This window comes from Scyliorhinus canicula, chromosome 3 (genome assembly GCF_902713615.1).
Source record: "Scyliorhinus canicula chromosome 3, sScyCan1.1, whole genome shotgun sequence".
Lineage (NCBI taxonomy): Eukaryota > Metazoa > Chordata > Chondrichthyes > Carcharhiniformes > Scyliorhinidae > Scyliorhinus > Scyliorhinus canicula.
In genome coordinates this window covers 237,771,853-237,798,579 of record NC_052148.1, presented here as the reverse complement: position 1 = coordinate 237,798,579, position 26,727 = coordinate 237,771,853, and the positions used below count along the sequence as shown (strand labels likewise).

At 50.0% G+C, this 26,727-nt stretch overlaps 1 protein-coding gene and 1 long non-coding RNA gene across 3 annotated transcripts in view; one reads left to right on the top strand and one right to left on the bottom strand.

Moving 5' to 3' along the window:
• mfsd8 (major facilitator superfamily domain containing 8) overlaps positions 1-26,727 on the top strand; it is an 80,343-nt gene that overhangs the window by 20,932 nt on the left and 32,684 nt on the right. For both annotated transcript variants that reach the window (XM_038792415.1, XM_038792416.1), the window contains exons 4-6: positions 436-676; positions 12,468-12,581; positions 17,091-17,235. In XM_038792415.1, the coding sequence (XP_038648343.1) occupies positions 436-676; positions 12,468-12,581; positions 17,091-17,235 (500 nt within the window). The remainder of the gene's footprint in view (positions 1-435; positions 677-12,467; positions 12,582-17,090; positions 17,236-26,727) is intronic.
• LOC119963378 lies at positions 561-26,649 on the bottom strand. The gene is made up of 2 exons (XR_005460084.1): positions 26,595-26,649; positions 561-1,449 (listed from the first exon to the last, which is right to left on the bottom strand). It is a non-coding gene; the product is annotated as an uncharacterized LOC119963378 (long non-coding RNA).

The following is a 26,727-nucleotide window of genomic DNA, read 5'->3' as shown; positions in this document are numbered from 1 at the left end:
CCAATTAAGGAGCAATTTAGCATGGCCAATCCACCTATCCTGCACATCTTTGGGTTGTGGGGGCGAAACCCACGCAGACATGGGGAGAATGTGCAAACTCCACACTGACAGTGGCCCAGGACCATAATGTACCGACCTCCCACATCCAAAACAATTCTACCCGCCTCAAACACCGCCCGCTTATTGATCAGGATCGCGACCCCTCTAGTCTTTGAATCCAGTCCGAGTGAAAGACACCCCCCCCCCACCTTTCGCCAATCAGCCATCCACTTTTTTGGGCCCACCTCCAGCCCATGCTCCGCATCTCCACCGGCCCGCCCCCAGGCAGCATGTTAGACATTCTTAATAGTAACTTGATTAAGATTGTTTCTAGCGTGCTTCGATGATATATACAGAAAGTTGCTTATAACATTGTTACATGCTTCTTTACTACAGGTGGATAAGACCGCAGATACCAGTTTTCTTGGATGGGTCATTGCTGCTTACAGCCTGGGCCAGATGATTGCTTCCCCACTGTTTGGTGCATGGTCAAATTACAGACCAAGAAGAGAACCTCTTATTTTTTCTATTTTTATTAATGTTGCAGCGAACATACTTTACGGCTATGTACATACCTTTCCGGCACATAATAAGTACTATATGCTGCTTAGCCGAGCATTTATTGGATTTGGAGCAGGTAAGACTAAGCTCGTGTGAAAGAAACACAAGTAGCACTATTGAGAATTTTGGCATAATGGACAAATTCCAGGGTAATGACTAAGTTTATCAGGTTATACCCATATTCTGATAACATCATAAACTTAAATATATATAGCAACAGGATCACTTAAAAAAAACTTACATTGTTCTGCTAAAATGTCTCTTGAAACAATTATCATTCCACTTGGCTTACTCAGTTTTCTACATACCACCATTGCCCAGGCAATGGTAATTTCCCCCACTAATCAATTATCAAATTCTTCGCTCATGATCTTCTGAGATGGTTCTGCATACAAGTTGGATCTTTAGGTGCTGTGAGTAATTTTTGAAATGAAAGTCCTTCTTAGCATTGTGCAGCTGAGATTGCTGTTCTCACAGCTATTTTACAGAGTGAAACAAATTCTTGATGTGAGTGAAGGATTCTGTGCCTGTTTTTAAACATGGCAGGTGATTCTTGCCGTCAGGTCAAGAATGAGGTAATTTGCATTAATGTTGGGATTCATCTGAAGCTTTGATCTGATTCCGTTGATGTTGTGTTATTTCCTGTTTGATTAGGGAATCGTTTTTTCTTCAATAAACAATTCGCAGGCCTTTTCCTCTCTTCCCCTCTGTTGCCAATGTATTTACCTTTCTGTACAAGTTCTGACAACAGTGAGTCTTGACGAAGCTCAGGGTTGTGATCCTGGTTGTGAGTCATAGATCCAGAAGGAGGCCATTCGGCCCATCGTATCCACGTCGGCCAACAAAGATCTGATTACACAAATCCCATTTTCCAGGGTTTAAAAAAAATATATTTTTATTCAAAATTTTTACATTATAAATAACCGAAAAGGAAAATAGAAACCCCCCCCCCCCCCCCCCCCCCGGCCCCTTTACAGAAAAAAATGAAACAACAAACATAAATAATCAAATGAACGTTAACCAATAAACAATAGTAAATCTCCAACCAAACATGAATATCTCCCCCCCCCCCTCCCCCCCCCCGGGTTGCTGCTGCCACTGACCCTCTCCTAACGCTCCGCCAGGAAGTCTAGGAACGGCTGCCACCGCCTGAAGAACCCTTGCACAGATCCCCTTAAGGCAAATTTCACCTTCTCCAATTTAATAAACCCTGCCATGTTGTTAATCCAGGATTCCACGCGTGGGGGCCTCGCATCAGCCCTGGAGGTTTTGACAGTGCAAGTGAATATCTAAACACTTTTTAAAAAAAAATAATTTTTATTGAAAAAGTTTGAATTTATACAACAACATCAAACCAACGATAACAGTAATGACAACAATCATGAACCTTCGCCCCTCCTCAATAAACAACCCAGCATATTAACAATAACTTAAGTTAACACAATGTTAAGTTACATAACCGTAGCGAAAAGATATAGAAACTATAATATGGAACATCCCCCCCCCGGTTTATAGAACCCTTGTACTGATCCTCTCAGGGCAAATTTGACCCTTTCCAACTTTATAAATCCCGCCATGTCATTGACCCAGGTCTCCGCACTTGGGGGCCTCGCATCCTTTCACTGCAGCAAGATCTTCCGCCGGGCTACTAGGGACGCAAAGGCCAGGACACCGGCCTCTTTCGCCTCCTGCACTCCCGGCACCACTGCAACTCCAAAAATCGCGAGTCCCCACCCTGGTTTGACCCTGGATCCAACCACCCTCGACACCGTCCCCGCCACCCCCTTCCAGAATTCTTCCAGTGCTGGGCATGCCCAGAACATATGGGCATGATTCACTGGACTCCCCGAACACCTGGTGCACCTGTCCTCACCCCCAAAGAACCTACTCATCCTTGTCCCGGACATGTGGGCCCGGTGCAGCACCTTAAATTGGATGAGACTAAGCCTCGCACATGAAGAGGAAGAGTTGACTCTCTCCAAGGCATCCGCCCAAGTCCCATCCTCTATCTGCTCCCCAAATTTCCCCTCCCATTTAGCCTTCAGCTCCTCCACTGACGACTCCGCCACCTCCTGCATTACCTTATAGATGTCAGACACCTTCCCCTCTCCGACCCACACCCCCGAAAGCACTCTGTCCATCGTCCCCCGCGAGGGCAGCAAAGGGAATCCCTCTACCTGTAGCCTAGCAAACTAACACTTCTTAAATGTTAAGAATGTTTCTAATTCAACTGCCCTATGAGGCAGTGAGTTCCAGACGCTCACCACCCTCTGGATGAAAAGGTTTCTCCTCAGCTCCCTTCTTAGCCTTCTACTTCTTAACTTAAATCTATGACCCCTGGTTATTGACCCCTCTACTAATTGAAAAAGTGCCTGCCTCTCCATTCTATCTATGCCGCTCGTAATCTTATAAATCTCTATCAGGTCCCCTCTCAATCCTCGCTGCACCAGGGAAAACAACCAGAGCCTATCCAATCTTTCCTCATAGCTCACACACTCCAGCCCAGGCAGCATCCTGGTAAATCTCCTCTGCACTTTCTCCACTGCACACACAACCTTCCTATAATGTGACCAGGACTACACACAGTGCTTCAGTTGTGGCCTGACTGGCATTTTATACAGTTTCAGCATGACCTCCACGCTCTTGTACTCTATGCCTCGGCCAACAAAGGCAAGTATCCCATGTGCCTTTTTCACCATCTTATCTACCATCCCTGCCATCTTCCAGGATCTGTGGATATGCACTCCAAGGTCCCTCTGAGTTTCAGTACTTTCCTGCGTCCTACAATTTATACAGTAAACCTTTGCCTTGTTAGCCCTCCCCAGCGCATTACCTCACACTTTTCTGGGTTGAATTCCTTTTGCCATTGCTCTGCCACCTGACCAGTCCATTGATATCCTCCTGCAGTCTATGGGTATCTTCCTCACTATCTCCACCCTACCAGTTTTAGTGTCGTCTGCAAACTTCTTGATCATACCCCCTACGTTTAAGTCCAAATCATTAATGTATACCACAAATAGCACCGAGCCCTGCGGAACCCCACTGGAAACAGACTTCCAGTCACAGAAACATCCCACTACCTCATCCTGTGCTTCCTGCCTCTCAGCCCTACATGTGTGCAAATGGTTGAAGGTGGCAGGGCAGGTTGAGAAAGTGATTTATAGAGATATTTGGGATCCTGGGCTTTATAGAGAGAGCAGAGAGTAGACAAGCACAGCAGATGGTGAATTTGAATTTAAAAATAACTGCAATTGGGCACATAGTGGCGCAGTAGATAGCACAGCTGCCTCACGGCGCCGAGGTCCCAGGTTCGATCCCGGCTCTGGGTCACCGTCCGTGTGGAGTTTGCACATTCTCCCCATGTTTGCGTGGGTTTTGCCCCCACAAAGATGTGCAGGGTAGATGGATTGGCCACGCTAAATTGCCCCTTAATTGGAAAAAATGAATTGGGTACTCCATATTTATTAAAAAAATAATATCTGCAATTAAAAATCTAATGATGACCATGAAACCATTGTGGATAGTCGTAAAAACCCATCTGGTTCACTACTGTCCTTTAGGGAAGCAAATCTGCCATCCTTACCGGGTCTGGCCTACATGTGACTCCAGATCCACAGCAATGTGGTTGACTTCTAAAAGCCTTCTGAAATAGCCCCACAAACCATTCAGTTCCACGGCAGTTAGGGATGGGCAACAAATGCTACCCCTCCCCCAAACCGTCCCATGTTGTAACCATCCCATGTTTCTATATTGCTGTTGATTTTAGAATTTGATAATACAGTGTGACTAATTGGAAGTCACACCCCTCAGTTTTTTTTTGTTAAAAATTTAGAGTACACAATTCATTTTTTGCAATTAAGGGCCAATTTAGCGAGGCCAATCCACCTACTCTGCACATCTTTGGGTTGTGGGGGTGAACCCATGCAAACACAGGGAGAATGTGCAAACTCCACATGGACAGTGACCCAGAACCGGGATCGAACCTGGGACCTCGGCGCCTTGAGGCAGCAATGCTAAGCACTGTGCCACCGTGCTGCCCCTACACCCCTCAGCTTAAATACAACTTTAGAGTTGGGCAGTTCAGGGACAGGAGTGTATGATTGTGAGTCGGACATGTATGGAGATCCAGGATGGGGGAGGAGCCTGAGCCCTTGATTTTGACCAACAGGCATAAGGTACTTGCAACTTGTGTGGGTGAGAACAAGGAATGGAGAATGATGAGCAAACTTATTATGGCCCTCTGGTACAGGATACCATTTGAGTCAGGGGGAGGGGGAGGGGGAGTGGGGAGTGAAAAGAAATGTGGTCATGATAGGACACTATGGTCCATGGATAGTTACTGCTCTCTGCAACTGTGACCAGAGGTTGTGTTGTCTGCCCTAACTGTGACAGGTTAAAAACATCTCCCTATCATTTGAGGTAAACTTGGAGTGTGAGGGGGAGGATCTAGTTGCCATGAACTACATAGGAGCAAAAATAATATGTAGAACTGGGAATCAAGTTCTTTTGAGAGAATTTCAGGAATTAGGGTCCACATTAAAATACAGGACCGCAAAGATAATAATCTATGGATTGTTACCTGAGCCACACACCAATTAGCATCGGGTCAAGCAGCTTAGAAATTAAATATGTCACTCAAAGGGTCATGTGTGAAAAGGGTTTCAACATCATGAGCGTGGCACGGTAGCACAGTGGTTAGCACTTTGCTTCACAGCTCCAAGGTCCCAGGTTCGATTCCCGGCTTGTGTCACTGTGTGGAGTCTGCACATTCTCCCCATGTCTGCATGGGTTTCCCCATGGTGCTCCGGTTTCCTCCCACAGTCCAAAGATGTGTGGGTTAGGTGGATTGGCCATGCTAAATTGCCCTTGGTGTCCAAAAAGGTTAGGTGGAGTTACTGGGTTGCGGGGATAGGGTGGAGGTGTGGGCTTAAGTAGGGTGCTCTTTTCAAGGGCCAGTGCAGACTTGATGGGCCGAATGGCCTCCTTCTGCACTGTAAATTCTATGATTCAGTATGTGGGCAAGAGGGATCTGTTCTGTTGGGATTGAAACTTGATGGAACCATCAATTCACCAGCCACGTGTTTCCGATATGAATCTAGGCTTTAATCAACTTACTTCAGAGCCAGCCTGTTACCTGTTGATGAACTCCTAGTGAACTCAGGCTGACTCTGGACAAGGGTATTTATACAGCTGCACTAGGGGGAGGAGTCATGGGCGGAGCCAAGGGTGGAGCCCAGTAGAAGTTCCTGAGTACTCCCAGAGCTACTCCCCCCTAGTGGTAGGATAGCGCTACTGCGCTTACAAAGACATAGAACATTACAGCGCAGTACAGGCCCTTCGGCCCACGATGTTGCACCGTCCTGTGAAACCCTTCTAAAGTCCCTCTACACCAGGGGTGGGCAAACTACGGCCCGCGGGCCGCATGCGGCCCGCCAAATGTATTTCTGCGGCCCACCAAGTCATTAAAAAAAAAAAAAAAAGTTAATGGGGGGGCTGTTGGGTTACTTACTGGTATAGGGTGGATACGTTGACTTGAGTAGGGTGATCATTGCTCAGCACAACGTCGAGGGCCGAAGGGCCTGTTCTGTGCTGTTCTATGTTCTATATGAGGCGCCCAGAATCATAACCGGGTGAAGTAATTATTTTACTTAATGTACTATGCGGCCCTTTGTGAATTGTGAATTTCTGAATGTGGCCCTTGCACGGAAAAGTTTGCCCACCCCTGCTCTACACTATTCCCTTATCGTCCATATGCCTATCCAATGACCATTTGAATGCGTTTAGTGTTGGCGAGTGTAAATTATCGTATATATATATTACATTCACCACAAAACTTAAACTAGGTTGGTATCAGGGTCCTGGCAAACTGTAGAACTAGGACTGTAGCTAACGTATTAAACCAAAAAAGGCGATGGGAGGGTTCAGATGAAGGGAGATTTCGAAATCTAAAGAGAAAAGATCAAACAATATAACAGTGTAGCGATTTGGATAAAGCCAAGCAGAGTGGAAAAGAAAGGGACGGAGCTTTGGAATATTGCGCACAATTATGGTCACCACACTACCAGAAGGATGTGGAGGCTTTGGAGAGGGTGCAAAGGAGTTTTACCAGGATGTTGCCTGGTCTGGAAGGTGTTAGCTTTGCGGAGAGGATGAATAGACTCGGACTGTTTTCATGAGAAAAACGGAGGTTGAGGGGTGACCTGATAGAGGTCCACAAGATTCAGGGGCATGGATAGAGTGGATGGGCAGGCACTCTTTCCCAGGGTGGAGGGGTCAGTCACCAGGGGCCATTGGTTTAAGGTCTGTGGGGCAAATTTTAGAGGAGATGTACGAGGCGGGTTTTGTATGCAGAGGGTGGTGAGTGGCTGGAACGCTTGCCAGGCGAGGTTGTGGAAATAGATACACGAACAGCGTTCAAAAGGCATCTTGACAAACACATGGATAGGATGGGTGTAGAGGGATACGATACAAGGAAGTGCTGAGTGTTTTGGCCAAGGGTGGTATCATGGCCGGTACAGGCTTGAATGGCTGAAGTGCCTGTTCCTGTGCTGCATTGTTCTTTGTTCTTGGTTGAATGGGAATAGTGCATCAAGGAATATGAAAACATATTGAAAGAGCGTTTGCAAGTGAATAAAATGAAGGAGAGTAGCTAAAGTTTATCCCTTAGAAGCTGAGTCAAGAGAAATTATCGTGGGGAATGTAGAAATGGTAGAGACGTTGGCAGGAATTCTCCGGCCGTTCACGTTGTTGGGATTTTCTGGTCCCGCCGGCAGCACACCCCTTCCTACAGGTTTCCCGCGGCGTGGTGTAGCTTCAATGGGAATTCCCATTGACAGTGGTGGGAGCAGAGAACCCCGCTGCCAGCAAACGATGCACTGCATCCTGCTGCCAAGAAACACATGACTGGGAGGCTGGAGAATCCCACCCATTAGACAAATATTTTGTGCCTATCATCACTTATGGGAGAAGACAAGTAGAAGACAAAAATTACATACCAGAAATAGAGGGGAACCAATGACTAATAAGAGTGAGAAATTTAAGTAACTAATGTCAGCAGAGAAAATTGGAGCACTCTAAGTGACTAAATTATGACAAATCCTCAGTACCCAATGGCCTGTATTCTAGGGTTTGGAAAGAGGTAGTTGCAGAAACTCCCTAGATTCTAGAAAAACCCCAGCATTTGAAGTTAGCAAATGTAACTTCAGCATTCAAGAAAGTGGGGGGGGGGGGGGGGGGGGGGGGGGGGGGGGGGGGGGGGGGGGGGGGGTGGGGGGGGGGGGGGGGGGGGGGTGGGGGGGGGGGGGGAAGAAGAAAATAGAGAACTACACATCAGTTGTTGGGAAAATGCTGTGATACATTATTAAGTATGTCATAAATGTACTTGTGGCAGCACAGTGGCACAAGTGGTTCGCACGGCTGCCTCACGGCGCTGAGGTCCCAGGTTCGATCCTGGCTCTGGGTCACTGTCCGTGTGCAGTTTGCACATTCTCCCCGTATTTGCGTGGGTTTCGCCCCTACAGCCCAAAAGATGTGCAGGATAGGTGGATTGGCCATGCTAAATTGCACCTTAATTGGAACAAATGAATTGTATACTCTAAATTTAAAAAAAAAAACAATGTACTTGTGATCAGACAGTGTCAATGTGGGAAATTGTGTTTGACAAATCTATTGGAGTTCTTTGAGGATGAAACTAATCGCGTAGTTAAAGGGGAGCTTGGAGATGTAGTAAAGTTGGATTTCCAATAGCATTTGATAAAGTGCATAGGTTAATATGTATGACAAAGGCTCAAGGAGTTGGGGGTAATTATGTTAGCATGGATAGAGTATTGATTAATGGACAGGAAGTGGAGGCCCGAATTTTCCAGCCCTTCACACTGGCAGGATTTTCTGGACCTGCTGACGTGAATGGAGATTTCAATGGTTCGCCTTTCCCTGCAACATTGGGGGGAATTCCAGCTCGAGAGTGCGAATAAATGTGACATTTTCAAGTTGCAAGGCTGTGACTTTTGGAATGACGCAAGGATCAATGCTGGGTCCTCAGCTATTAACAATCTATATTAATGACTTGAATTAAGAGACAGAGGGCACGATTCAACTAAATGGGAACAAAGTCCAATAACGAGCACGTTTAGCCGTGTGTTCCCAGCGCTCGCAGCGCCAAGAAACACATGGCTATACAACGCCACTCACAATAAATAAGGGGCCTCAGCGGAAAACACGCAGCCATAGCCCCGTTTTATACACCGAGGAGTTCCACTCGCCACAATTCCTCAGTGTAGCAAGAGATTGGGACACCATTTTTAAATAAGAGGTTCATAATGTTGCAAAGAGTCCCGATCTCCAAAGCCCTGACATGAACCTTGACCCCCCCCACCCCAATGCACTATTGTAGGGCTCTGCCCCACCCCTCCAACACCCGCACAGGGAACCCCAAGCCCGATTGCACCCGTGCACAAAATGCCAGCTTGGCACCCTGGCAGTGCCCCTACCAGTATGCAGGGACTTTGGCAGTGCCAAGCTAGCACCTAGGTAGCACTGCCAGGGTGGCCGGGTGGCACCAGCCCAAATGGCATGCACCTGGGGGCCTCCAATCCTCTGGGGGACTCCCATCAGGTCCGTTCCATCTGGTCCCCGTTTGTGGGGCCAGTGTCGAACTGCACATGCAGATGTCTGAGGCGAAGGGGATAGATCCCAATGCTGTGGCTATCTCAATAAACGGCATATCAGAGTGAGTCTAGCTGTCCTGCTCTAATATGCAGATTTGCTAAAATGTGATCCCGCCAACAATGGGAGGAATTTACATAGCAATGTCTTGCGAGATTGCATTAGATCTTGTAAGGCGTTGCGAGCTGGGTAGATTCCGGGAGCGGGGTCTCCCAGCTGTTAGTGTCCATGCTGTACTGCAGCAAGCTGCTTTTCGGGCGCAGCGTGGTCATTGGATCACGCCCCGAGAATAATGTACTTCAATTTGCTGACAATACAAGTCTCGGTGAATGTGAGCTGTGAGGCGGATACAAAGAGGCTGCAAAGAGATATAGACAGGTCACATGATTGGGCAACAAGACGGCAGATGGAGTATAATGTGGGGAAGCATGAGAAGCAATCTCATTAAAACATGCAAGATTCTGAAGGGATTTGACAGGGTGGATACTGAGAGTTTTCCTTTAATTGGGTATCTAGAACACCAAGCACCATGTCAGGATAAGGGGCCGATCATTTAGGACTGAGATGGGGAGAAATTTCTTCATTCAAACGGCTGTGAGTCTTTGGAATTGTTTAATAATAATCTTTATTATTGTCACAAGTAGCCTTACATTAACACTACAATGACGTTACTGTGAAAAGCCCCTAGTTGCCACACTCTGGCGCCTGTTCGGGTGGACTGAGGGAGAATTCAGCGTGTCCAATTCACCAAACAAACATGTCTATCGGGATTTGTGGGAGGAAACCAGAGGACCCGGAGGAAATCCACGCAGACACGGGGAGAACGTGCAGACTCCGCAGTGAACCAACCCGGGAATCAAACTTGGGACCCTGGCGCTGTGAAGTGCTAACCTTAAAGGGTTGTAGATGCTCCATTAATGAATATATTTAAGGCTGATAAAGAGATTTTTGGTTATTTTGGGGAATCAAGGGATTGAGAAGTGGGCAGGAAATGGAGTTGAATGGTGGGACAAGCTTGAGGGTCCATACGACCTACTCTTCCTATTTTTGATCATAGATCATAGAATCTACAGTGCAGAAGGAGGCCATTCGGCCCATCGAGTCTGCACCGGCTCTTGGAAAGAGCACCCTACCCAAGGTCAGCACCTCCACCCTATCCCCATAACCCAGCAACCCCACCCAACACGAAGGGCAATTTTTGGACACTAAGGGCAATTTATCATGGCCAATCCACCTAACCACATCTTTGGACTGTGGGAGGAAACCGGAGCACCCGGAGGAAACCCACGCACACACGGGGAGGATGTGCAGACTCCGCACAGACAGTGACCCAAGTCGGAATCGAACCTGGGACCCTGGAGCTGTGAAGCAATTGTGCTATCCACAATGCCACAGTGCTGCCCTAATGGGTGCACAGAAATGAATTGGACCAGTACTTCTCTGTATAATTTTCGTTCTTATTTCTGATTATAGACTGAAACCAGTAGCAGCTTTGGGCAAGGCTGCAAAGTAATTAGTTTCACCCTGTACGACATAGGAGCACATTGTAGTCGAGGAGACAGCAGTAACAATTTAATTTCCTGTTCTGTCCCTTGCCACTGCAACTCTGATACTACTTAACTGATCTGTGACAGTCTCTTCAATGCATGTGCTGAATTGATACATTTAGAATTGTTACTGCATGGTAGATTGGTTGGACTTGTGGTAAGATTGCTTGAATGTGTTTGTTGATTTCAAGAAATTGATGAGAGCAACATTTATATCACAATAGTATTTAGGCTGCCAGGAAGCAAAGATTAATTTCACACCCTTTGGCCGCAGAATGTGGCTCTCTAGCGCCACCTTTTCAGTACTGTACGAGCAGAGAGAGAGCAAAATAATGATGTGGGACACGCTCCTAATGACTTCCAGCACTTATGCTAATCACTTTTGGAAAGTGACAGTGTGTTCCATGCATGCCACAGAAAGGTACAGTATAGGCCGTGTCGGCGTAACATTAACGTCTAATATTGCTTTGGCCCATGGCCTGCCATATTGGACTTCTTTTAAATATGCATAACTGAACATGTGTTCAAGTGCTCAGCGAACATTATTTAAAGACATTGCCATGGAACTTTCAGGTTAGGTGATTTTGACTTTGTTTTGCTGCTGTGGAGTTAGTGGAGCTCCTGTACACTGCATTATTGGAGGAATAGACAAAGTTTCTGTCAGCCAGAACAGAGAGGTACTGGAACTTTGGAAGGCGTGGATTTGAAAAGCCTCTGAGCAGAAAATGTTCTCAGTCTTGGGGACTTTGGTTCCAGTTCCTCTTCAGCTGCAGCACTGCATAGTCATGGAACAGAGGCAATAGAGAGAAGAAGCTGTTCATGGAGAAGGAGGAGGAGGGAGGTTTGCACCTTGGGTCTTTGGAGAACACTGCTCCTACCTCCATCTCAGCCAGGAGCAGTGTCTGCAATGACTACACTTCAGCAAGAGGTCACGTAACTGTGTCACTTCCTTGAACCGGACCTGTAGCTGCAGAGCAGGGCAAGGACCGCTGTTGGTGGCCATCAAGGTCACTATGGCCCTCAATATCTACACCAGGAGTACCTTCCAAACTAGAGTTGGCAACATCGCATGATTTCTCAGTTTGCCATGTATTGTTGCATCTGGTAGGCACAGAGTCCCAGTACATAAGGAATGGGGGAAACTAATTGTCTTCTCTTTAAGCAGAGAGAAGCAGGCGAGTGTGCGCATGGTCATTGATTGCAAGCATTGGGCTCTGTGGGTGCTACATTTCAACAGGGGTTTCACTCCCTGAAAGTTCATCTGCAATGCGATCAGACTCAGAACATGATAATGGTCCTTATCCAATTTTTAGTCTTATTGATTATTAACACACATTATGAGGCCCAAGATGCAAGAGGAGTATCTTAATTGATCTATTCCAGGAATGTTAACAATGACAACTGAATACCTACATGGGCTCAATACCTATTTCAGAACCATATGGGTGGTATAATACCAGCATAAGATAAAGTTGGAAATCATTTCAGATTTTACAGCTTTAGTTGCGATTCAGAAACAGGAACCATCTTAATGAAGTAAGATCATTTGTGCTTGTTGGATTTGTGATAAACCCACTTGTGCATGCTTGTGTTTACAGACTGGACTAAATACTAAGAGTATGTTTCTATTTTGTGATCTCTATCTCTTTTGTTTAGGAAACGTGGCAGTTGTAAGATCATATGTTGCTGGTGCAACTTCACTTCAGGAAAGGAACGCGACAATGGCAAATATCAGTGCTAGTCAGGCCCTGGGTTTCATACTGGGTCCAGGTATTGTATCTTGTATTTCTTTTTTTTTCTTTTCTTTAAAATTTAGAGTAGCCAATTCATTTTTTCCAATTAAGGGGCAATTTAGCATGGCCAATCCACCTAACCTGCACATCTTTGGGTTGTTGGGGTGAGACCCACGCAGACATGGGGAGAATGTGCAAACTCCACACGGACAGGTATCTTGTATTTCTAACAATATTTTGGCCATTAGCAAGTTGGTACTGATGAGATTCACAAGTGGACACATTACCTACCATCACCCTACCCTCCTTCTCCTTGTGTGTTTGCGGCTATTTGATTTATTTTCAGTCTGTTTTTACATTGTCTTTTAATTACTTTACTGAGCTGCTAAATTTATTCTTGTTTAGTTATTGAGTTGTTTGTGCCACATTTCAGCACGGTGCGTAGCACTGCTGCCCTGCTGCCTCACAGTGCCAAGGTCCCGGGTTCAATTCCGGCTTCGGGTAACTGTCTGTGTGGAGTTTCCACTTTCTCCCCGTGTTTGCATGGGTTTCCTCTGGGTGCTCCGGTTTCATCCCACAGTCCAAATATGTGCAGGTTAAGTGGATTGGCCTTGCTAAATTGCCCCTTAGTGTCCAAAAATGTCGAGGTGAGGTGGGGTTATGGGGATGGGGTGGTGAAGTAGGCCTGGGTAAGGTGTTCCTTTAGAGGGTCAGTGCAAACTCAATAGGCCGGGTGGCCTCCTTCCGCACTGTGGAAATTCTATGATGCTATGACATTTTTAAAAAAACTTAATAACCTTAACCACCACACGATTGTTTACTTCGGAATCACTTCCTTACTGCACCTCGCCCAGATTTAACAGACAGGCCTATTGATAATCCAGATCTAATTTTTTATCTTGATGGCAGTTCCTGCATTTCCCCATTTGGCGTCCAACAGTCGGGATATGCCGTGGTAGAGTACCCAATTCATTTTTCCAATTAAGGGGCAATTTAGCATAGCTAATCCACCCAGCCTGCACATTTTTGGGTTGTGGGGGTGAAACCCACAGAAACACAGGGAGAATGTGCAAACTCCACACAAACAGTGACCCAGAGTCGGGATCGAACCTGGGACCTCAGCGCCGTGAGGCCGCAGTGCTAACCCACTGCGCCACCGTGCTGCCCAGATTCTATGACATTTAAGGGGAATTGAACCTGATAGTATAAAGGAACCATTCTGATTCAGCTTCTAGTAGCACTGTCACAGAAAGAGAGAAGTTAGATTTGGGTTTGATGGTTTACAAATCTTCTCCTTTAACCTCCCTGCTCCTTTTCAATGTGATTAGGTTATAATGCTCTCACTTCTCAGTCAGAAAGTTCTGTGTTTGAGTCCCAGTGTGGGATTTCAGTTCATAACCAAGGCTGACAGTTCAGTGCGTTACTCAGTGCATTGCTGGGAGTGCTATACATGAGGTATCAAACTAACGCCCTCATCAGCTCGTCAAAAATTCTGTGGTAGTCTTTGATGAAACACGAGGAATTTGCCCATCAATTTTTCTTAATCAACACCACCGCAATAGATTAATGGTCGAATTGGGATTTTCGAAAGCTCTAACCCGCATCTCCACATTAATAACACATCTATTAATTGATCAGCTTTTGATTGAAAAATATGAGATCCTGAAGAGGTGGGTGTGGAAAGGATGTTCTATCGAGTGGGAGAATCTTGAACTAGGGGCCACTTATTAAAAATAAGGGGTCACACATTAATAACGGTGATGAGGCCATTTTCTTTTCCTCAAAGGGTCATGAGTGTGTGCAACTCTCTTCCCGAAAAGGTGGTGGATATAGTGTCTTTGATTTTTTTTTTAAAGGCAGAAGTGGATAGATTCTTGTTAAAGTAAGGCGAATGATAGGTCATTGGGTGGTAGGCGGGATGCAGATTCGAAGTTACCATCAGATTAACCATGATTGTACTAAATGGCAGAGCAAGCTCGAGGGGCAGAATGGCCTACTCCTGCTCCTTGTTCATATGTTCACATGTTCATTATTCCTCCTTTGCTGATAATTCTGTTCTACATTAATCAACTTCCTCCAGATTTCACACCTCTTGTGTATACAATTTAAAATTCCTCTCATGATTCAGTGACTGACTCATTACATCTTGATCTCCCCCATGCCATTTCATGGGAAATATTGCTGTTTTCAGTTAATCAGAATACGGATTTCTACTTGCTTCTGAAAGAGTAAATAAAGCTCTGATCATTTGCTTTTGGGTACACCCTTGGCACTCATTGTGCGCGATTCTCCGCACCCCACGCTGGGTGGAAGAATCGCGGTAGGGCCGGGCGAATCACGCCACGCCGCCCTGGCACCCCCCGCGATTCTCCCACCCCCCCAAGAATGGCGTGTTTTTCGACAGGCCGCTCGGAGAATCGCCGCTCGCCGTTTCTCACAGCGACCGGCTATTCTCCAGCCCGGATGGGCCGAGAGGCCTGCCGAACCCGACCGGTTCACGCCGGCGCCAACAACACCTGGTCGCTGCCGGCGTGAACAGCGCGCGACAGGTGAGTGTGGGGCCTGTGGGGGGGCGGAGGGAGGATCGAGCACCACGGGCGTGCTCAGCAGATGTCTGGCCCGCGATCTGTGCCCACCGATCGTTGGGCCGGCATCTGTAAACGACACACTCTTTTCCCTCCGCCGCCCCGCAAGATCAAGCCGCCATGTCCTACGGGGCAGCGGAGGGGAAGACGGCAACCGCGCATGCGCAGGTTGGAGCCGGCCAACCTGCGCATGCGCGGCTGATGTCACTGCGGCGCCGCCGGCCGTGTCATTCCCGGCGCGCCGCTTTGACGCGAGCGTCAAGGCCGGGCGCTCGGGAATCACACGCCGTCGCTCCTAGCTCCTCGCCCCCTAGAATAGGGGGCGAGGAGCGGCCTCCGACGCCGGAGTGAAATACTCCAGTGGCGGGATTCTCCCCTACCTGGTGGGACGGAGGGACCCGGCGTAGGGGAGTGGCGCCAACCACTCCGGGCTCGGGCCTCCCCAAAGGTGCGGTTGGCACCACGCCGACTGCCGCAAAAACCGGTGCCAGCGGCCTTTCAGGCCCGCCGCCCGGCAGCGGGGCTGGCCGAAAGGCTTTTGCCGGTTCACGCATGCGCCGGCGGTGACGTCAGCTGACGTCACCACCGGCGCATGCGCACTGTGGGTTTCTTTTCCGCTTCCCCCATGGCGGCTGCGGAGGAGAAAGAGTGCCCCCCAGGGCACTGGCTCATTCCCTGATCGGGGGGCCCCGATCGTGGGCCTGGCCACCGTGGGGGCACCCCCTGGGGTCCGATCGCCCCGCGCCCCCCCCCCCCCCCCCCGGGGGCCCGGTCGCGCCGCCGATCCTGCCACCACCAGAGGTGGTTCAAACCTCGGCGGCGGGAGAGGCCTCCCAGCGGCGGGACTTCGGCCCATCGCGGGCCGGAGAATCGCCGCAGGGGCCTCACTGATCAGAGTGGCGTGATTCGCGCCCCCGCCACTTCCCGGGTGGCGGAGAATCTCTGCCACGGCGGGGGCGGGATTTTCGGTAGCCCCAGGCGATTCTCCGACCCTGCTGGGGGTCGGAGAATTTCTCCCCGGGTTTCACTCTGGCATCGGCACTCAGTCTCCCGTTGGGAGAATCGCGCCCATTATCTCCACTGATCTCTATTTTTTATCTCCACTGATCTTGAGCGGATCTCCTGCAACAACTCCACCTCTGAATTTCGTTCCAAGAAGCTTGGCTCAGCTTTCTTGCCGAACGTTATTTTTCTATTCGACAGGGCAGCACGGTGGCACAGTGGTTAGCATTGTTGCCTACGGCGCTGAGGACCCGGGTTCGAATCCCGGCCCTGGGTCACTGTCCGTGTGGAGTTTGCACATTCTCCCCGTGTCTGCGTGGGTTTCGCCCCCACAACCCAAAAGATGTGCAGGGTAGGTGAATTGGCCACGCTAAAAATAATTGGGTACTCTAAATTTATTTATTTTTTTTAAATTTCTATTCGACAAGTCAGAATTTTCTATTCAAACCCAGGATCATTCAAGGCTTGGATAACTCCTGCAACATCAGGGGAGTCTCTTTAAATCAGTCCTTCTTGAGAAGAAAATAGATGTTTGACATAAAAGATGAAGCCAAACATCTTGGATGCAATGTTCAAACGTTGGATTTGCAAACGATCTATTGGAGAGGAGCGGAGGTAACCTGAAGAGATACATGACTGCATGAAAACGGACAGGGAGAGTTCCAATTAATTTGGAGATTCACGGCTTGAGCTGTGTTTAGTTTCACTTGCCTTTATTGGCGAAAATTTGATTATTATTTGAAGGCTCAAAAAGTGGACTGCTGTATATTTGTGGTGGTTATTCACTTCCAGGAGAAGAATTATGTTTGCCTGTGCAATTCTATTTTTAATAATTTCTGTTTGGAATTGATATATTTTATTGATGTTCAAAAGCAGGACAACTATTGTACTAATTACCGTAAATGTTATAATAGCCAGAGAGGTAGTTAAGTTGCTTTTCTGACTTTATTCTGGTTCAGCTTTGCAGGCTGCTATGACAGGAATCGGACAAACTGGAGTGTCTTGGAAGCTAATTGACCTTGAGTTGAACATGTACACTGCTCCAGCTTTCCTAGGAGCTTTTCTGGGAGTTTTAAATATTGTGCTTATTATTGGATTATTCAGGTAAATACTAATGGATGCTTTATTTTACCGAATTGCAGGATATGCATAACAAGCTGGTGGAAATAATTTAATTCTGGACTTGTTTCTGCAATTTAAAAAAATGCTTCCCTGTGCCAGTTTTTAAAATCTCACACTGGGGTTTTGCTGACAGTGATTTTGTAGCAAAACTTGTTTTTTTAACTCCTTTCTTTCTTTTTAATAAATCTTTTATTGGCATTTTCAACATTATTGATGTTCATGTTGATTTATTGTACAGTGTCACGGGGAAAAAAAGGCTTTTGTCTTACGTTACTTTAGTTACAGATTGCTGCCATCTAGTTCGGCGTGTCCTCCCCATCTCCCCTTGCCCCCTCCAGCCTCCCTTTCCCTCACCCCTCCCCATCTCCCCTGCCCCCTCCCCCCAGCCTCCCTTTCCCTAGCCCCTCCCCATCTCCCCCTACCCCCTCCCCCCAGCCTCCCTTTCCCTAGCCCCTCCCCATCTTCCCCTGCCCCCACAGCCTCCCTTTCCCTCGCCCCTCCCCATTTCCCCCTGCCCCCTCCCCCCAGTCTCCCTTTCCCTAGCCCCTCCCCATCTTCCCCTGCCCCCACAGCCTCCCTTTCCCTAGCCCCTCCCCATCTCCCCCTGCCCCCCACCCCAGCCTCCCTTTCCCTAGCCCCTCCCCATCTCCCCCTGCCCCCCACCCCAGCCTCCCTTTCCCTAGCCCCTCCCCATCTCCCCCATCCACCCCCCTTGCTATCCTCCCTGGTCGATCCAGGGTGTGTGCTCCCCCTTCTCCTTGCACGCCGCCTTTCTCTTCTCTCTTTGTCGGCTTCAGCCGTGTTGTTTTTTTTTGTGCGGATGAATGAGTGGGCGTGTTATCCTTCTTTGCCCGTGTCAGACTCTCTGCCTCTTTTCCCCTCCTCCCCTCTGGGTTGTGCATCTCTGGCGTTCCTCCCCTCCCCCCTGGGTCGTGCGTCTCTGGCGTTCCTCCTTGCCTTTTGTTCTTTCTTCTCTCTGATCCTTCCGGTTCCCCCTCTACACGGCTGTTGTTGGCCTCAAACAGGTTTTGGAACAAACCGACAAATTGCCCCCATGCAGTGAGCAAACCTTCCTTCGACTCTCGGATGGCATATTTTATCTTCCCCAGGTGGAGAAATTCCAAAAGGTCAGCGAGCCAGTCTGCAGCTGTGGGTGGCACTGCTGATCGCCAGCCGAACAGGATTCTCGGGGTACGATTAGGGAAGTGAAAGCTAGGGCATCGGCCCTCTTTCCCATGTGTACCTCTGGCTGCTCTGAAATCTCGAAGATTGCCATATTTGGGCATGGCTTCACCCTCACCCCCACAACTTTGGACATTGCCTCGGAGAAGGCTGTCCAGAACCCGTCGAATTTGGGGCAAGCCCAGAACATGTCGGTGTGCTTGGCCGTCCCCTCTGGCACCGTTCACATTTATCCTCCACCTCCGGGAAGAACCTGCTTATTTGGGTTCTGGAGCGGCGTCCTAAAGTAATTCACTTCCCTCGATCTCAAGCGATTCCATTCTGAATCGCACTATCATTCCGCCATTTTTAAAAGGGTGGCCCGATAGTGAGGTTCAGCAGCTGCCTCCTACCCCACTCCTGTGGAAGGAATTTCTACTCCCCCGCTCCCCAGGCAAGTAGGGTCATTCCCCCCCCCCCCCCCCCCCCCCCCCCAAATCAGAGTCACTGCTGGATCGACCCCACAGCTTGCATGAGCGTGAACCAATCCCACCCCACCGACTCCCCCATTAGACACCCTCTCTACCAGAGACCCCTTCATTTCCCTTCATGCTTGATTGCAGCTCAAGTAGCCCGCTGTGAACTTAAAACATTTTTTCTCCAATTAACGGGCAATTTAGCGTGGCCAATCCACCAACCCTGCACATCTGTGGATTGTGGGGGTGAGACCCACGCAGACACGGGGTCAATGTGCAAACTCCACACAGACAGTGACCCAGGGCTGGGATCAAACCCGGGTCCTTGGCGCTGTGAGGCAGCAGTGCTAACCACCGTGCCGCCCCTGTGTATTGAATTGATGATCAGCCATGATCATAATGAATGGCGAAGCATGCTCGAAGGGCTGAATGGCCTCCTGCTCCTATTTTCTATATATAAGCACAGAGAGAGAGAGGAAATACTGGAGGCATTTACATCCTTGAGAGTGGATGAATTACCAGGACCAGATGGATTGTATTCCAAGTTGTTAAAGGAAGTCTGAGAGGAAATAACGGATACTCTGAGCATTATTTCCCAATCCTCACTAGATACAGACGAGTTCCCAAATGATTGGTGGTCTGCGAACATTGTACCATTATTTAAAAGGGTGTGAGGAATAGGCCAGAAAACTACAGGCCGGTCAGTTTGACTGTGATAGGCAAATTATTGGAAACAATTTTGAGAGGCAGGACAAACTCACTTAGAAAAACATAGATTGATAGTCAGTATGGTTTTGTTAGGGCCTTACCAACATCAAATCTTTTGAGGATGCAACAAGGAGGATTGATGAGGGTAGCGCAATCGATGTTGTCTACCTGGATTTCATTGTCATTTGACAAGGTCCCACATGGAAGACTGGTCAGAAAAGAGAGATCTGATGGGATACAGGAGAAGGTGGCAGGTTGGATCCAAAATTGGCTCAGTCACAGGAAACAAACGGTTTTGGTTGATGGATATTTTTGCGCGTGGAAAACAGTTTCTAGTGGTATTTCACACGACTCCGTGTTAGGGTCTTTGCTGTTTGTCGCATATATTAACGATATAGACTTAAATGTAGGTAGTATGGTTGGGAAATATACAGATGACACAAGAATTGGCTGTGTAGTTGATGGTGAAGAGGTTAGATGTTGACTCCAGAATTATGTCAATGGTTTGGTTCAGTGGGTGAAGAAACGGCAAATGGAATTCAATCCAGACAAGTGTGAGGTACTGGGCGCGATTCTCCGATGCTGCGCCGCAACGGGAAAGCCGTCGTGAACTCGGTCAAGTTCAACGACAGCGCGAAACGGCCCCGATCGTGACCTATTCTGGCCCCGGGAATGGGCTAGCATCAGGGCCGCGCGGAACACATGGGGGGTGATGTCGGAAGCGCGCGACGCCCGAATGACGCCGCTCCGCGTCGTAAAAGGGCACGATCTACGATAACAAAGGATGGCCGCCCCGAGGTTCCATGATACGGACCTAGAGACCCTCCTCGATGAGGTGGAGCAGCGCAGGGGCATCATCTGCCCAAGACGAGGGCATCGCAACCCTTCCAGCACCGTGCGACGTGAGGTGGGCACAGCAGTCAGTGCTGTGGGGCAGACCCCTCGGTCTTGGAGCAGTGCCGCAAGAAGCTCCATGACCTCACCAGGGCTGCCAGGGTAAGTGCCACGAGGGTGCTCCCGGGTCACAACCACCCCCCCCCCCCCCCCCCCCCCCCCCCCCCCCCCCCATGTCCCTCATCATCCACCTCCCCGGGCACAAGGGGGAGGGCGAGAGTGAGTGGAGGGTGGTTAACAAAGTTGTCACAGACCCACATGAGCGCTGCGACCCCCTGGAGAGATGCCATGGTGTAGCTGCAACTTTCCCCCCAACCTGTGCCAATATCTGAACGCCCTGATGATACCTGCCTAATTGTGATGCTCTATCTATGCCCCCCCCCGCAACAGGACAAGACTGCTCACAACAGCCGGGAGTGCAACAGAACCAGAGGGGGTTCACCCATTATGCACCCCCTGACAGTGTTCGAGCAGAGGGCACTGGATCTGGCTGGGGGATCTGCCACCCTGGAGGTCGCAGAATGCGAGGTTGGAGGTGCAGAACCAAGTGAGACAACCCTGCATGACAAACCCCCCCCCCCCCACCCCAGCCCATCCTCTGTCCCCTCACACTCTACCCACTGGACCCCCCATCCTCTGTCCCCTCACACTCTACTCACTGGACTCCCCATCCTCTGTCCCCTCACACTCTACCCACTGGACCCCCCATCCTCTGTCCCCTCACACTCTACCCACTGGACCCCCCCATCCTCTGTCCCCTCACACTGGACCCCCCATCCTCTGTCCCCTCACACTCTACCCACTGGACCCCCCCATCCTCTGTCCCCTCACACTCTACCCACTGGACCCCCCATCCTCTGTCCCCTCACACTCTACCCACTGGACCCCCCATCCTCTGTCCCCTCACACTCTACCCACTGGACCATCCTACGCCCGGCTGAGCGTGTCTAACTAACCCCATATTATTCTGTTCCCTAGGGCGTGCTGACGAACGTCCAGGGCCGTCTGGTGCCACACACAGGCGACCATCCACAACAACCACCGCACCCAGGGTCGCACGCCAGTGGGTGGCAGGAGGTCAGCCAGGAGTACCATCCTCCAAATCCGGGACTCTCGAGCAGAACGTACAGAGGACGGTCAGTGACGACTTTCATGGCTGTGCATTGCCCGAAGGTCGGGCCGTGAGACAGGATAGGACAGGGTCAGTGGACCCAGATGCACAGAAGACGGCGACGCAGTCAACGGACTTACCTGACGCTGAACCATACATGGGCCGCGTGCGCCCTGCGCTGGGACATGACTGGGACCAGGACACCCCTGAATTTCTGACGGACGAGGACCTAGAGCTTGCGGCACTGCTGTCTCCCACACCATCCACCATCCCAGAGACACTCACCTCGGTTGGCCAATTAAGTGATGAGGTTCCTGGGTCACGGTCTGGTGTGCACCACACAGCTGAGCTGGTACAGCAGGTGGAGGTCGGAGCAGCCGAGGGGCTGGACGGTCGGAGGGCAGCCCAGGCCCAGCATCCAGCTGGCGGCCAGACATTTCCCGGGTTCCTGGATTTACTCGACCCACCTGGACAGCCGATGCATTTGGAAACCCAGGGACACAATGACGGGATGAGGGCTGTCTTCCAGCAGCTGCAGACGCAGTTAGAGGAGTCAAACTGCGTCCAGGAGCAGGGAGTGGTGCCGCTCATGGCAGCCACCCAGGCCGACACCGCATGGGTGGCGTCCGCGGTCGAGGCAATGGGTGAAACGGTATCAGCCATGGGTCAGGTTATGCAAGGAGTTGGGCTTCACGTGCACGTGCCATCCATGGCCCTGGAGATGGTTGCCCTCTCACAGGCAGCAATGTGCCAGAGCCAACATGACATTGCCGGCGTGCTACGGGCCTTGGCCGAGTCTCAGCAGGTCATGGCCCAGTCCCAGCAGTCAGTCGCGGAGAGTATCGACCGCCTGACACACGTACTGGATTGCATCGCGCACTCACAGGTTGAGGTCGCACAGTCCCAAGCGGGAATGTCTCACTCCCTGGACTCCGTCTCTGCTAACGTTCGGACCCTGGTGGAGACCGTTGCAGGCCTCCAGGACTGGCAGCGCCAGGTGTCGGTGGCACGACGGAGCACCTCCCCGCTGGCACCTCTGTCCCAAAGTGAGGCCCGGGGGCCACCGGGCTCCCCGAGGGAGGAGGAGGTTCCGGGGCCCCTCCCATTAACTCAATCACGGGACGTCCCTGAACGCTCGGCCTCCCCCCGTCCCATCCCTGGTGCATCAGGTGGGCAGCGGGCAGAGCAGGATGGCACCACGTCATCCGAAACGCCCGCAGAGCAGCCTGGCCCATCAAACGAGTGCCGACGGGGAGACATGTCACGGGGCGTGATTCTCAGCAGTCCGCCTCCACTCCTGCTGTACCATCTGGGGATTCACTTAGACGTAGTACGGCAATGAAGAGGGACACATAGTAAATTGGCACGGGTGAAGGTCACAGTTTAGTTGTAGGGGCTCGGGCATCTGTACATAATATTCACCATTAAACTCACTGTTGCACCTAACTTGTAAGACTGTGTGATTTTTCCGTTGCTACGGGGATCGTGATGGTGACCGAGTGTCGCTGGGGTTGATGAGCGGTGAAACTTCGGTGCCGGGTGTGCAGTCCCCCCCCCCACAGTTGGACACCGTAGTCCTTGGCACTCCGACGCCAGCTAGCCCACGCGGCCACATGATGGAGTGTCCCTGACAAACTCAGCGGCCACCAAGGTGGATGGTTCAGCTATTGCCATGAGTCAGACTTTGTCTAACGATTCTGAGCTCACAGCTCATCGCAGATCGGGCTGTCATCATTCAACATGGCACTGATCACACCCGCTGACACAGCCATCAATGTTGTGCCATACCGTTTTGCCGCAGTGGTAAGGGTGATCTTGAAGTGGAGCAGTGTACACGGAGCGGGGGGGGGGGAGGTGGGAGTTGTGTGCTCTCCGTCTGCACGACTGGCGATGCAGGTGGTAGTGTTCAGCGATGCCGACCCATGCGACGTGTGAATCTTGCAGCCACCAACGCATCGCGTGCCAGCTGTCCTCGCCGGTGCCGTTGTGCAGCCTCCTGGACATTACCAGCACCCGGGTCGTGTCTGTGTGCTGCACCCGACGCACCACCAACCTCCTCAGCCTCCTCCTCCTCCAGCTCCTCCTCTTCCGTGTTGGCACCACTGCCAGTGTCTTCTCCCTCCGACTCCTCCACCAGGGCATCTCCCCTCTGCATTGCAATGTTGTGCAGCGCACAGCATACCACAACAATGCGAGCGACCCTCTCAGGCTGGTACTGCAGGGCCCCTCCGGAGCGGTCCAGGCACCTGAATCTCATTTTCAGAAGACCAAAGCAGCGCTCCACCACACCCCTGGTTGCTGCATGAGCCTCACTACTCCCTCTCTCTCCCCTCCCACTACTCCCTCTCTCCCCCCCTCCCGCTACTCCCACTCTCCCCCCTCCCACTACTCCCTCTCTCCCCCCTCCCACTACTCCCTCTCTCACCCCCTCCCACTACTCCCTCTCTCACCCCCTCCCACTACTCCCTCTCTCACCCCCTCCCACTACTCGCTCTCTTCCCCCCTCCCACTACTCCTTCTCTCCCCCTCCCACTACTCCCTCTCTCCCCCCCCACTACTCCCTCTTCCCCCTCCCACTACTCCCTCTCTGCCCCTCCCACTACTCCCTCTCTCCCCCCCTCCCACTACTCCCTCTCTCCCCCTCCCACTACTCCCTCTCTTCCCCCTCCCACTACTCGCTCTCTCCCCCCCTCCCTCCCACTACTCGCTGCTCTCTTCCCCCCCCCCGCGTTCTTGGCGGATGCCTTCCCCAGTTTGCGAAGGCTCCGGGACGGTCCGCTCACCTCCTCACTGCTCTTCAGCCAGCACGACTGGCTGACGACTTTAAAAAGCAGACGTGGACGGCGACGGCGTGAACTGTGGTCACGCCATCGGGACTTCGGCCCATCCGGGCCGGAGAATAGCGGGGGTTCCGGAGAATCAGCATTTTTGGTGCATCGGGCGATTCTCTGGGTTTTTGCGCGCGGAACACAACGGAACAGATTTGGCCGTTTCGGAGAATAGCGTGAGCGCGTCGGACCGGCGTCGTGTGAAAAACTGGCTCGGCCCGCTATTCTCCCAAGCGGCGTGACATCGGAGAATCGCGCCCAATGCATTTGGGTAGGGCAAACAAAGCAAGAGAATTCTCAATAAACTGGAAAATATTGAGAGGGGTTGAGAAAGTGAGAGACCTTTAGCGTGCATGTCCACACGTCCTTGAAGATGGCAGGACAGGTGGACAAGGTGGTCAAGAAAGCATATGGAATTCTTTCCTTTATTGGGCGAGGTATTGAATACACAAGCAGGGATGTAATGATGGAACTGTAGAAAAAACTGATTAGGCCACAGCTAGAAATTTATGCACAGTTCTGGCCATCATGTTACAGGAAGGGCATAATGGCTCTGGAGAGAGTGCAGAGGAGATTTACAAGAGTGTTGCCAGGGCTTGAAGATTGTGGCTATGAGGAAAGATTGGATCGGCCAAGGTTGCTTTCCTTAGAACAGAGGAGGCTAAGGAGTGGCTTAATTGAGGTGTACAAAATTATGAGGGTCCTAGATAGGGTCGGCAGGAAAGACTTGTTTCCCCTAACTGACGGGTTGATTACTAGGGACACAGATTTAAGGTGATTGGCAGAAGAATTAGAGGGGACGCGAGGAAATACCTTTTCACCCGGAGGGTGGTGGACATCTGGCATTGACTGCCTAAGTTTGTGATCGAGGCGGAAATGCTCATCTCGTTTAACAGGTACTTGGATCTGCATCTGAAGTGCTGTAACGTGCAAGTCTCCAGACCAGGTTCTGGAAAGTGGAGTTAAAACGAGTGGTTAGTTCTTTTTTTCTTTTTTTTTTGTCTGACTCAGACATGATAGGTTGAATGGCCTTTTTCTGCACTGTAGTTTTTCTATGGTTCTTGCTCCTAATCGTTACGCAGTGACTCACTTAAGACACATGTACTAGACCTTTTTTTTTCAAAACAGAAAATAAGATATTTGTGTTCATGCTCTTTGTTCGGCTTTTATGTGAACGCTGTTACTTAGTCAAGGTGAGATAGTTCAACTCGTATAGATAGAACATAGAACATAGAACGATACAGCGCAGTACAGGCCCTTCGGCCCACAATGTTGCACCGACATGGGAAGTCAAAAACTAAAGGCCATCTAACCTACACTATTCCCTTATCATCCATATGCTTATCCAATAAACTTTTAAATGCCCTCAATGTTGGCGAGTTCACTACTGTTGCAGGTAGGGCATTCCACGGCCTCACCACTCTTTGCGTAAAAAAACCTACCTCTGATGTCTGTCCTATATCTATTACCCCTCAATTTAAGGCTATGTCCCCTCGTGCTAGCCACCTCCATCCACGGGAGAAGGCTCTCACTGTCCACCCTATCTAACCCTCTGATCATTTTGTATGCCTCTATTAAGTCACCTCTTAACCTTCTTCTCTCTAACGAAAACAACCTCAAGTCCATCAGCCTTTCCTCATAAGATTTTCCCTCCATACCAGGCAACATCCTGGTAAATCTCCTCTGCACCCGTTCCAAAGCTTCCACGTCCTTCCTATAATGAGGCGACCAGAACTGTACGCAATACTCCACTAGTGGAGACTAAGATCTCCATTAAAAATCATTGCTTGGTTTCCCCACTTAGATATCTAGCCACTTCTTCTTCCATATGCAACAGGCAAACATTATTGAAGTTTAAATGTAAAATTTAAGTGAAATGTTATGATTCCCTTTGAGACCAATACATTTAAAAAAGAGGCACATTTCCCAGCGACCAATGGAAATTACTGAAGGACAGAGGTTCATGTCTAAAAACTTTTACTGCAACAAAAAGAAACAAAATCAACATAAATCAAACATTACCTAACAGGCAATTAATGCACCCAACGAAAGAAAAAGTACTTCAGCATTAACTAACAAAATTGAGATACATCTTACAACACTTCTGCTATGCAGCACACTTCTGGGAGATGTCTGGCATTACAAGAGCAAGCCCAAAGTTACCTCTGGTTGCAGAGCATTGCTATTGTCTGCCCTGTTCTCTGGATGTCAGACGCCCTGTAGAGTATGCTGGAAAAAATGCTGGCTCAGTGGAATTCTCCCCTGATGTACCCACAAAAGGTCTCTGAGCACTGTC